A 13,291-nucleotide genomic window follows, 5' to 3' on the forward strand; every position below is an offset into this window, starting at 1 on the left:
AGGGAAGGCTTCAGCTCAGCAGTGGATAGTATATATTACAGAGCTAATGCCTAATTATTATTATCACACAGTATTGTTAAAAAAAAAAAAAACTCTACTGGTACTTCGTAAATCGTACGTAGCAAGCAACCCTAGTGTTGCTACTTGCTTGATAACAGCTGGTGCCTGGTACAACCTTTATTTTGTAGTTATTTACAATATGAAATAAATGTTGAAAAACGCTTATAATTATCTAATATTAAAAAGATTATGAATATTTTTCTAACTAAAACCTTACCACTTCAAGATCGAAGGTCAAAATTAACTAAATACCTTTTGCAATGCCATTTTATCGGTGAACGAGTTTCAGGCTTCCCATTGTTATTGAATGACGTGTAATGTTTCCAACGGCGGGCGATGAAGATATAACGCAGGTCACGTCATTAACAGAAAACCCAACTACAAGTAGCAATGATCACAATTCTACTGAAAATACGCAAATTTCATCTCATCACAATAACAGGGAGTTAACTCTTAACATGTTGATTAAAGAAATAGTGTTTTGTATCGCATTGGCTTTGACTGCTTACGGAGCGCTCCATAACACGTAAGTCGTTTGTTTACCTTTTTTCATTATATAAAATAGCAACGTTTAATACTTGTTAGGTACTTAAAAAGTGAAACATTGCAATGTTTTTCACAGATCAACAAAAATATCAAAACATCCTCAAGCAGTAAGATTTTTTAGCCCAGAGTCTGTAGTGGTTGACTGGTACCGGGGACAACTGAGCCGTGCTCTGTCAATCATCAACAATGCAGATGTATCATTTGTCATGTATTATGCTCCTTGGGATGCAGAATCACAGTATGTTCGCAGGGAATTTGAGAAAGCCGCTATGATTTTGAGTCACCGTGTGAGATTTTCTTACTAATTTCTAAATAGTTGTATAACATTTACAATTACACTAGTTGCTTTTTATTTTAAACATATTCACTATGAATTGATTACTTAGTACTATACTTATAGCATTTACAAAACATTTTCTATTAATATTCTTCTACTCAATTTATTCTAACTTGGAACTACAACTTTATAATAAATATAAGAATGTTATTTAAAAACCTATAATGTTGAACAAATATTCTGCTAATTTGCATTAAATATGCATATTATATTATACACAGAAACTTAATATTTTTAATGAACATTTTAGGTGCATTTTGCCGCAATAAACTGTTGGAATCCAGGAAGTGAGTGTAGGATACAGCATAACAAGATACCGTCTTGGCCTATCCTAATGGCTTATACAGTTAATTCCAGGGGAGTGCTTTATAAAGGTAACTCATTCTAAGCTTACTCACTGTGTGTCTGATGAGAATTAATCCTCATACAGGATGAATTTCTGAATAACATTATTTAGTGTGCACCTACCTATATTTGTGTGCAAAAGTGCACCCATTTTGAAGTATCAGTTATTTGCACATAGCCTGTCAGTCAGCCAATACCCAATTCTAAGAATTGTATAAATAAAAATATAATTAGGTCAAAATGACTTATTAGAAAATAGATTTCAGGTTCTAGGGGCATAGACTTGATAATTTCAAACATTTCTATGTACTAAAGGTATATAATTTGCCCTTTCGGATCAAGGTCAAAAGTTAAATCATTGAAATCCTTATCACAATGTATTACAACATTGTCATTAAACCTTATCGTTTGATTTCTTGCTAATGAAAATATAAAAAATCAGCTTTTCTATATAGAGTGCATATATATCTCCATTGTTCCAATGATATACAGGTATACAAATATAATTTTTCACTATACAAAATGCAGGGATCCTGCATAAAAATTGAGGTCCCCCTATGTCCAATGAAACTGTATAATTAAGGTCTTTGTCTTATGTAGTTCTGCTATTTATTTAAGCAATATTTCAATTTTAAAACTAACTCATTTGCGGCTTTGACGCTTTTCTGAGATAAAATTCCTGCCATACATTTTCCCAGGATAAAAAAAAGCTTGTGTGTTTATACATGACATTTACTGAGTTTCTGGCATAAAACCCATGATTTAATGAGTGGTTTGTGGCAAAATTTCAGTACATTTCACACTTACATTTAAAATTGGTAATACTTAGGTGCAGCTGGAAAACCTCAGAATATACTTTAACTCGGAGTTTACAGTGACATATATAATAGAAATTCACATTACAGGAATCAGAGATGCTCACAGCATGGTCAAGTTTCTGGAGTTGATAATGCGACCTATCAAAAGAATATCTTTAACAGAAGACCTTGTCAATATGTTGTCTATCTGTGATGTAGGTACATACTTTCTATTACTATTAACATAGCATTCCGAAGAAATAACATATAATTTGAATAGTAACATTGTTTATAAATACTATAAATATTTTAATTATTGTATCACAATTGAATTTATAATAATAAATGGTTATAAATCTTATAATCGAAATTTATGAAACGAACATATATTTTTTTATTACGTAACACATTGTTCAACGCTTTCCTTTAACAGTAACAAATTGCAATTTCAGGCGGTAGCAGTAGCATTTACACCATTATCAGAAACTTCAAAATACTATAACATTTGGTATAATGTCGCGTTGAAATCGCGAGAATTTGATCCTGTGGGCGAGATATGTTACGGAGCAGTGACTTCCGAGGAACTTGCAGTGGATCTCGGAGTGGATGTCGTGCCTAACGTGCGGCTCATGTTGTGGAATGACACAAAGGTAAGTAAGGTATGACATTATTTACAAAATATAATAATTGCGACATCTTTACTTACATGATGATATTACTAACGTAGTAAATTTAATAATGTAATGTTTAGAGGTCGTTCTACTCAGTACCAACCCGGATCCTGCACTTTGTGCTAGGATGGGGCAACATGCTGGCCACCTATCACATAAGATGCAATATACCAACTGAAAAGTGGCTACACTAGTTGCGTCTACCTTTTCGGGAATAAAAGGCGTGAATGTGTCAGTGTATGTGTGGGCGCATGCGTGCTTGTGTTCGTACGTGCGTCCGTTCGTGCGTGTGTCTTGGATACGTATATAAATAAGCCAGTTCGGTGTAAAAAATTAAGACACATGACCGCGACCTGCAGTTCACGCCTACGTATTTAGCAACAGCAACAAAATTACTGCCAAACCTGTGTATTAAGGCTATATTATCGTATCTCTAGATTTATTGTTTATACACTATGCTAATCATTAAAATTTGAAAATATGTTGTTATTTTCAGGAACTCATAAATGAAGGAAGTCGCATTCAACAGTGGAATGAATCAACACTAATGTATTGGGTATTAGAGAACTTTGCTCAACCAGTGGCGAGAATCATTCCCATGTGGAAGAAAGCTTTTAGTTTCGAAAGATATGTAGACGGGAACCCGATTTTGATTCTGTTTACACCTCTTAATCCGATGTACGAACAATTACCCTCTTATGCTCTGGTGAGTTTTGTATTTGACATTACTCTAAAAATGCTAGTAACTTATTTTTTCCTAAGTAAAATTTTATGTTTACGATGTGTTTTAATGTTATATTAATTTCTATAAAAGCAAATAGGAGATACAGACATCATATACATCAAAATTATATATTTTTCTTTGTATAAATGAATATTAAAGTACAACGGCTGTTTAAAATAAATATACTGTTTTACACAATATTTGCAGTTACGCGAAGTGGCTATGGAATATTCCAATTGCAAGAACAACGCAACCAACCAATGGACATCTGAGCTAATAAAACTACAGCAAATACAAAGACTACTATATCAACAAAAGAACGTCACTAGTTTCTGTGACGGTTACAAGTTCAACACGCCCAGAAAAAAACACAACCATTTATTTAAAAAAGAAATCGAGTCCCGAAACAATAAGTATCCATGGAGTAACTCAACTCATAAAACACAGAAGAATGGTATATTCAATTTCCTATTAAAACGCGACCTGGACATTTCCAAAGCTATTGATAATCCTGAGGATTCTCAATTACTGTCATCGTTGAATCTGCTACAAGAATGCAGTATGACAGTGAGTGATCCGAGCTATACAGATTTTGAACAATGCCAGTCTTACGAGAAATATTTGAATGAAGAACAGGAGAAAAACATGAATCGGGAGTAAGTAGGCTTTATAATAATAGGGTACCGGACTCATTTTTGTTCTTTACTTTTATCAATTATTTACATAATATAAATTATAACACAGAAGGAATTTTTAAAATCCGGTATAAAATCAACAAGTTATAAGTCTTTGAATTTCGGTGGAAGGGGTAATTAACAAGAAACAGAAAAGAGACGAAATATCCACATGTGACGTCATCGGGAATTACGACGCGTGCGAAAGAAAGAGATGTAGCGATATCCCCACATCGCGCCCACTTCTGCACATTACAATATTTTAAATATGAATTACTCGCTCATTTTTTAACCAATTTTTATGCCGTTTTCGCAGGAGTACTTCTTTTTCATATTATTAACCATTATATATAGAATAATGGACAAAATCAAGCATAGGCCGGTCCCCATTACATGTAGTCCACTCGCCACAAGCTTTTCTAACTATCTAGTTGATTGGTTGGCGTATAAGGAAAAATTATATATGAGTAATTCAGGATCACAATATGTTTGGAAGGAATGAAATTAAACGTATAAATATTAATTATTAAAAATTAATATTTAATTAAAATTTGAATTTAAATTTAGAAAACAAGAAGAAAAAAAAATGATTATAGCAGAATAAGCCTCCAAATAAGAATAAGTTACTTTTGGCTTTCTCTCCTGAGTCTGACAGAGATGGCTAAAATAGTAAGGGAGAGATTGTCAGTTGGTATTGTAATTTTCCTAAAAGTTATTTCTGGAGACTTTATAGGTTGTATAAGTTTCATAATATATATACTATGTACGTTGCTAGCCTTAAAAGAATGTAATAAAAAAGGGGAAAGATGCTGAGCCTCTGGAAATCTTACTCATTATGCGAGTTTTTACAACAAACTTGCACTTCGTGTAAGATTTTTGTAGTATAATTATACTATTCCAGTCGAACCTAGCAATTTAAAAAGCATTATTACACCAAATGTGTTTCAATTCAAACATAATTAGCAAATTTAATCGGTCCAGTGCTAAATATACGCATTTTGCGAATTTTAGACGAAATATGCCCCATTAATAAAAGTGTTATAGTAATTTACATACAATTTATTTATTCGGTGCTATGTTCCAGAATAGACACATCGATGTTGCCATTCGAAGACGATCCGTACTCAGCCGAAAGCCTTATACAAGACAACATAAAACATTTCTGCAAACTGATGAGATTCGCTCACGAGTGGGGTCCTACTGCATTCCCGACGAGGGTACCAGACGAGAGGCGCAACGTCACCAATGTCCAAGGGCTGGCGTGTGCGACCAACTCCACTCTGTACATGCTGGCTGTCGATAGTGTGAAGAACCATCACTTTGCCGAAGCGCTTGGCATCGATATAACCAGTAAAAAGGACATGACGGGCGTCGTTATATTAGATAGTAAGGTAAATATTTGCAATCGATTAATGATTTCGATCGTAATGACTGAAACGATTACCTGTCGTTTATAATAAACGAACCTTATCTCTTTTTTGGATCCATTACGAAAATGGACCAATCAGAACAAAGTTTCCTTGACGTGCTTACAAATGTCGTACTATTTTGATTAGTTTATTTACGGTATCGGATCGAAGACTAAGATGGAAATCGTTTCTTTAAAACTGCCGTAAGGGATGCATTGTTGTACAGCAATATTTATTAATCCTATGGTAATTAAGATTGCTCGAAAAATATTTTGGTAAATTGCAGTAGAAGTGTCTTTTCACAAGGCATAGATATTTTTTATGCCGGCGTTGTCATGGATATAATGTTGTAAATAACGGGAACTATCTATCTCGGAACGTGGCTAGCTGGTTCAAAATACACCCGTGTTTTTTTACTGTGCATGCCGTAGTTGTGCAATTGGTCCATACGTATGAGCACTAAAGTGTGGTTTTCATTCAGCTAAAAGTCATTATACTACCTTGCAACGACAGTTCTGGCGATCTATCGACGGAGCCTAACATTATTCGACTACACAATAATAAAAATTTTCTACTCTTACGATATTTTTTATCTTTCAGCAAGAAAGTCAATATGTTCTCTCAGGGGACTACAACGCGAAATCTATTCGCGACTTCGTGTACAACTTCACGGCGAAGCGTCTGAAGCGTTCGCTGCGCACGCGCATCGACGACGCCGCGCACACGCACTACTTCGGCTCAGACGGACTGCAAGAACTTCACGCTAGTAACGACACCGTGAACATCGTGGATCTGACCACTAAAACGTTCCGGAGACTTGTTAAAACTCCTGGCGCGGTAAGTTATTGGTAAAATTTTACTGAATTTGTAATACACAATTTATGTCCCCAAAGGGATTTCGCGTAGGCAATTCAGTAACTTTCCGAATCTCATCAAATGTTGAATGTTTACGGCTACGAATTCGCTGTGCGTAAACAAATAAAGTAACACTCTCTTAGAAGAACTACATTATTTAATTAACGCTTAATAATCGTATAGAACCGATGCACATATCAGGCTCTTTGGGTGCGGGTTAGGTGTCACAATTGTCACGAATATTTGTATATGTGCGACGACGTCACACAGGAATAATGTTACGTAAGAACGCGTTTTAGCGCGAAATTATAAATGAAAAAACAAAATCACGGATTTTTAATAAATTGAGTAAGTATATTTCAACAATAAAATTCTCAAACACATTTTTGTATTGTGCGATCAATCCCTAATAGTGACTAACATTAATTGCAATTAAATTAAACTACACATTGCTTTTTACTTAATTGAAGCAAAGATGAAATTTAAATTGAATACTACCATCGATATATGTATATGTACTATTAATAACTATCTCTGTTGTGAATTGCCATGTGCATAATCGTCTCTATACTCTGGAGTACCATAAGCCTTTTATTACTTCAAGGAATAATTTATCAGATTAGGGTACATACGTACGATGCACATAATTTTATGTATGTATAAATATATTTTTTTCACGATAAAAAAACATTATAATAGTATTATATTAATAACTTTGTGAGTGGTTGTACCTAGGTGACGGAAAAAATTATCAAAATTGGTTATTAGTTTATATTAGATGGTACGAAGTACTAACTTGCAACTTTTCGCATATTGAGCGTTATTCCGACTCATGGAAATGTTAACGGTTAGAATAAAAGCTAAAACATTATTGTGTCGCAGTGGCACCAGTCTTCGACACTAAGGCATTCCTTTATAGTCGGGGAAAATACATGTTTTATGACTGATAGATAACCATTGCAATAAAATGATGAACAAGCGTCGAGAAATACCTACAAGGTAGTTTTTACATTTTGTTAGGTACTAAACGAATTCACAAATTTGTATTTACCGCTGATAACATGGTGACAAGAATCGTCCACGAATAATTAATAATTGCACCACAAATCCCGGATCTAGTGCATATATTATTAGTGTATTTTTGACTGAAAGAGATGCTTTGCCGTTTACGAGCTTAGTAAAAATTCTTAATTCTGCAAACCAAATGTAATTAATACATACTGATAGTGTGCAATAGGCAAATCGTCATTTAAGGTTTTAGCGCTAAAAAAAATCGATCGACATCTGAAATTACAAAATTGATTTCATTTTTATTCTGTAATAAAATCGTATATATTTCAAATTCATGTTATAATACTAAAATAATAAAGAAAAAACCATACTCCACTGCCTTAAACTTTTCATTAAGGTAAGTATAATATGTTCTTTTCGCGCGAAAAATAATCGTATAATCTATCGTCAGTTTTAACCGTCGCGCCGGTTGTTAAAAAAGCGGCGGGTTGCGTTAAATACTCACTGGTTAACTTAAGGGAGATATTTCACCGCAAATTTTAAGAATCGGATCCCTACTTCTTTATATAGGAGAAGAATACTGTCGAATACTAGTAGTGCCTGTTGAAGATTGATGTCTCTAGATTATAGTTCGATGCTACTAGACAATAAGGAGTAAAAGTTGTACGATTAACTTAATATGAATATAATAATAGTATAATTGAAAATAATAATCGCTGTATTCCGGCCGGTACCCGAACTAATAAAGGATATCTTAATCTCTCGGTGCAAACGATTGATATGTTCTTCACTCGGCAACATTCAGAGTTATTTGGTGATTCATGTAAATTTCGTTGGACTTAGTAACACATTACAGATTACCAATTATCATGCTACTTATGGGTAAGATTCCACCGTTGTCATATCTACGATAATTTAATGATTTGTTGTGGGTGTGTATGTACTTGCAGTGTAGGGTGTAGTATATACTAAAATATTTTATGAAATGCATATAAAAATGGTAGAATGTTTGAAATAAAAAAATATCGATTGTATTCAGTTTAAGTGTTTTATAAATACTGTTCAATGATAACAAGTATAAGGTTGTCCTCGTTAGGGTATTGAGCCTAAGGCTGAGTAAAGTATTGAGGGATATTGTTATCGAGAATCTGTAGTCACAACGATTTATATTTTTTTATTTATTAATACTTTTAAGGAAGGAGAACTCTGAACAAATTTAACAAAGGCCTCTGTTGTTTCTATTCGATTTTTCCTAATATTAGGTATTTGCAGAAAACTAATTTTTTTATTGAAATTATTATCATTTAAAATAATTTTCTATTGTTTTATTTGATTGATTTCGTTGGTTCTCGGTGCCATAAAATGCGTGCGGTAGCTGATTTCGGTTGACAAATAGTTGCGGTTACAAAATAGGATATTGTGAAGGTGAGTGCACTGTGCAGGTGTCGATCGTGGTGGTGTGCGGCGGCGCGTGCGGCTGGGCGGCGGCGCGCGCGGCGGCGGCGGCGGCGGGCGCGCTGCGCGCCGGCGGGGTGCGCGCCGCGCCCGCGCGCCTCGACGCGCTGCGCCACGACCTGCCCTGGCACTACCACGCCGCGAGGTACCCCACCGTCTTCGTCTTCCCCGCAGACAGGTACCTGTACTAGTGGCGTCGTTCACTTTACAAATAAATAAAAAATATGAAATGATTCAATAAGAGCTTGTTGCCGTAGAAGCCGCGAGGCGGAGAGCAGGTCGTACCCGGCGGAGCTGCGCGTGTCGTCGGGCGGCATCGTGGCGCTGGCGCTGCGTGCGGTGCGCGCGCCACAGCGCATGCGCGTGCGGCTCGCGCTCTGCGCACACGCGCCGGTGAGACTGCGTGTTACTGTACTATAATGATCGTAGAAAACGCCTGCAGAGGCAATTTAACGACTAAAACCATTATTACAACGATTATTTATATATGAAAAAAAACCTTAGGTGGTGATTTATTTATTATCACATATCAATGGTCAGGTAGCTGCGATACAGTACGCTTTCGGAGTTTTGATCGCGAACAATGTTCAATAATGTAAATAGCGACCCGGGTACCTGCATGGCATTTCCAATGGGAATGGGAATGAATCAGTCTCGAAATAATGTTTATAAATGTACTTATAATGCAAAGGCCAATGTCCGTTACATACTATGAAGATGTAGTAAATTTACATTATCTGGACCATATAATATTTTTAAAATAATGCCAGTTCATTTAAATGAAGCAAGACACGTGATCAAGATAATATAACATTTTTTGAGCCCCCTACTTAAGATAATGAGCTGTATTAACTATGCCATTGAACAAACAAATCTAAATTGACGACGTTATTCGTCTCTCGCTCACACATTGTCGCTGTGTATCCTCACACATTCGGATAGGTACTACATATATAAAAATATTCTTATTACTGACTAATAATTTAATTCAGCTTATTTTACGTCCCTAAAACTTCTTAAATAATATACTTCAATAAGAAATAAAATGCTTTTTAACAAATTAAAAGAAAAGAGAATGAAAGAATTGAACAAAGCCGTACAGTTGCCCCTCCAGAAGGCTTGACGGTAGTGGTAAATCACTTTCGCCGCGAAGCAAAAGAAAACAGTATTCCATGGTAGAATTCTTTAAATGCCAATAAAACACAAGCAAAAGGCGACGATTAATAATCAACACGACACGGCGCGTTCTAGCTCTCCTCTTCTGACTGCTCGCGAAATCGTTCTGCTCAGGAGCTCGCTTAGAATTCTCCTGCGTATAAAGGACGGACGTGCTGCATAGAACGGACTATCCTTTTGGATTTTTATGATTTATTTCCAACGTTATGTCGAATATAAATTAGAATGATTATGTGAAGAACGTTAGTGTACTCATTATATCGTAAAGAACGTGTGTATACATTTTATAGCAAACACGTTAGCCAGTTTGTCTGAGTTTTAATAATAAATTTCTCGCGTGTGAAAGATTAAGGGGATATTTTATATTCATATAATATATATTTATAATTTCATCGTTCTACGACCTACGTGATTATTCTAATGTTACAGTCTATGAGAAAAAAAGTATGTGTTGTTTATCTGTGATTTACAATGTTTTTTGTTGTAAGTACGTATGGTTTTGGTACTTTACCTTAAACTTTATCATGTATTTGAAAATTCTCTGTTAGTTTAATCGGGCTACTGTCTGAAACACCTGAGTTGATTTTGACGGGAGCAACAATGGCATAGGCAAAGTATTTTTGATTTGGCTAGAATACATTTTAGAGCATGGTCTTTATATGGCCGTAGTCACAAGCAGAGGCTACTTATACTAATAAATATAATAAAAATGTTCATGTAAAACCAAAGTAACCGTTGTTGTTGCGCTTCAAAAGATTTTTGAAAAGAGAATCTTTCTTTCTAGTAATGTTAGTGGCTTGTTACCAGCCACCAGCAACCAGTAATAACTAAATATTACTATATTGTTAAATTTTGATAAATAAGGCCAATGCTGGCGTACGTGAAATTTAACAAACAATTCAATCATATTCGTCTCCATCTTTGCTAATATTGAGCCAAGAAACATCCATAAATAACATTTTCGCCAAAAAACCCGGTTTTAGTTTTTATTTTTTTTATCACTTTGTAGTTTAGTGTGAATATGGTGTCTGTAATTCTGATTGAAAGTATGACGCTGCCGCTCAAATTCGTACTAGTTGCCGTAGGGCAAGTCAAATCATATTACTTTTGTTAATATTCATTTTGTTCGAACTTATTGTAAATGTTTTCAAGAGGTGTATGGTTTCATTTATGAACGTTATGTCAAAATGAGTCGGTATATTGTTATGTACTTGATCACTTGTTTTTTTTTTATTGGTTTGAATTACAAGATAGCTAGCTGTTCGCCTGATGGTAAGAGATACGGCCGCCCGTAAACAGTCAAAATACCATCCAAAACCTTGAATTACAAAGTATTGTCTGGCATTCCTCTGCGCTTGTTATCCTGAGACATGAGATGTTAAATCTTATTATGTCCAGTAGTTACACTGGCTACAATGCCCTTCAAACCGCGACACAGCAGTGACTACACACTGCTCCTTGGCAGAAATAAACATTGCGGTGGTACCTACCCAGGCGAACTCTCACGTATGAGAGACCTACCATTAGTAAAACTGAAAACACACTTATCGCACGGCTACAGATTAAGTTCATTGACCTTGGCCCTTGCTTACATTAACATTTTTGTCCTGTTCCGATTTCAGTTCGACCAAAGCCCCTTAATCACTTATCAACAAATCCGATAATGATTGAAAAGCCACGTTGATATTGTTAATGCACAAACATTAAAATGGTAGCTATAGATAAAGTTAAATTTGGTTAAATAGAGGATAATACTGCTATAATTTTTTAAAGAATCATCATGAGGAAAAATCATAGTTATAATCACTAGAGGCTGGATTATATGCATTTGCATATTTTCGCCGGTTTTTGCATATAATGTCTAAACCATAGCATAGTATTTTTTTTTCGCTAATCATAATACTTCTTTTCACTAGAATAACGTAACAATAAGTTAAATATTATCTTGCATAATGCATTGTATCCGACAAAGCATATGAAAGTTGTCAAAGTGTAACCCAGGATTTGATGTTTTGCGCCAAATATTCAAATAATAGGGCGAATATTTTTATTAACTTTTGACACTGCCAATAAGAGTCAGCTAACTTTCATGTTTGAATATTGGCTTAACACTTTAGTGGCTGTGGTTACGTCCATATATAAAAATGTCAACTGATGGTAGATATAACGTGATAATTTACGATAGTGAATGAATCCCTCCTAGCAGAATTTCGGCCACGGCGGCCAATCTCAACGGACATCAGCCAGGTACGCAGGAGATATTATAGTGCACAAGTGTTTGCGCAATAAACAGGTGCACTCTCTGTTTTTTCACTCTCATAGTTCGGTGAGACGGCAAGCCGACATGACCGGAGAGAGATCAGGCGCAGGACCAACGGCTTTACGTGCTTTCCGAGGCACGGGGGTATCACACCTTCAACTTCCTGACTCCGAGCTGCGAATGAGTAATTTTTAAGATGGAAAAACCCAGTCACAATTATTATGGCCCAACCCGGGATTCGAACCCAGGACCTCAGCGCGGCAGTCGCACTTGTACCGTGTACACTTACAACTACGCCACCGAGGCAGTCAACAAGTTTATGATAGTACCACACATTTCGCCAGTTTCGACTTAATTTAGATTCTCGTTTAATATTATTCCTTATGATAATAATATTATATTATAATATATTCTTTTTTTATGGATGGATTGGATAATAATAATTAAAAGAGAATGTAACTTGGACGTAACGTTATGTTTATAAAACTATTTATTTGCAGACCATTGCCGAGAAGCACACCTGCTTGAAGGATATCAGAGAACACATGACGACAGTAATCGGCAGAAACCTAAAATACTGGCGTGGAACGGAGGACAGGGAACTGAAAGACGCATTGCTAAGAAGACTGCAACATTTGCATCAAGTATCGTTTAAGTTAGGACTAATCCATATAACAGATCTCAGCAGTAATAGTGGTAAGCAGAGTTCGTTAATAAACTCGATTATCGCCCTTTCCAAACATTGGCATATAGACGTATCGATTTTAAGAAGAAATAATACTGCCACCAGAGATAACAGTTGATATTAACTATTGTTAAACACCTTGTACATAGTTAGTTGCTCATTTTGTAGATTTGAAAGCATCTAATTTATTTTTGAACTATAAAATATTATTAAAATGTTGACTACAAATATAGTTTATCTTTTATTTTGTAATCACCCATTTTCATTTCGTAGTTGTTATACGTTA

General features: G+C 35.4%; 1 protein-coding gene across 2 annotated transcripts; it reads left to right on the forward strand.

Moving 5' to 3' along the window:
- Positions 1-122: 122 nt before the first annotated feature.
- LOC115441534 (thioredoxin domain-containing protein 11) lies at positions 123-13,237 on the forward strand. 2 transcript variants are annotated; one of them, XM_037447070.1, is made up of 12 exons: positions 123-586; positions 683-893; positions 1,194-1,317; positions 2,194-2,300; positions 2,538-2,744; positions 3,253-3,462; positions 3,688-4,136; positions 5,239-5,545; positions 6,164-6,400; positions 8,872-9,062; positions 9,142-9,277; positions 12,821-13,237. In XM_037447070.1, exons 1-12 carry the CDS (start codon positions 378-380, stop codon positions 13,121-13,123), a joined length of 2,691 nt encoding a protein of 896 aa, XP_037302967.1. In that variant the 5' UTR covers positions 123-377; the 3' UTR covers positions 13,124-13,237. The 2 variants fall into 2 exon arrangements, with proteins under 2 accessions (XP_037302967.1, XP_037302968.1); XM_037447071.1 differs by having other exon boundaries at positions 124-586; positions 2,538-2,735.
- The last annotated feature ends 54 nt before the right edge of the window (positions 13,238-13,291 follow it).

Source organism: Manduca sexta, unplaced genomic scaffold, assembly GCF_014839805.1.
Source record: "Manduca sexta isolate Smith_Timp_Sample1 unplaced genomic scaffold, JHU_Msex_v1.0 HiC_scaffold_57, whole genome shotgun sequence".
Lineage (NCBI taxonomy): Eukaryota > Metazoa > Arthropoda > Insecta > Lepidoptera > Sphingidae > Manduca > Manduca sexta.

Excerpts from the sequence above, each read along its gene's own strand:
- LOC115441534 (XM_037447070.1), top strand. The coding sequence starts at position 378 with ATGTTTCCAACGGCGGGCGATGAAGATATAACGCAGGTCACGTCATTA. Across the intron at positions 894-1,193 it reads CTATGATTTTGAGTCACCGT|GTGCATTTTGCCGCAATAAA; the intron begins GTGAGATTTTCT and ends TGAACATTTTAG. Across the intron at positions 6,401-8,871 it reads TTGTTAAAACTCCTGGCGCG|GTGTCGATCGTGGTGGTGTG; the intron begins GTAAGTTATTGG and ends TGCACTGTGCAG.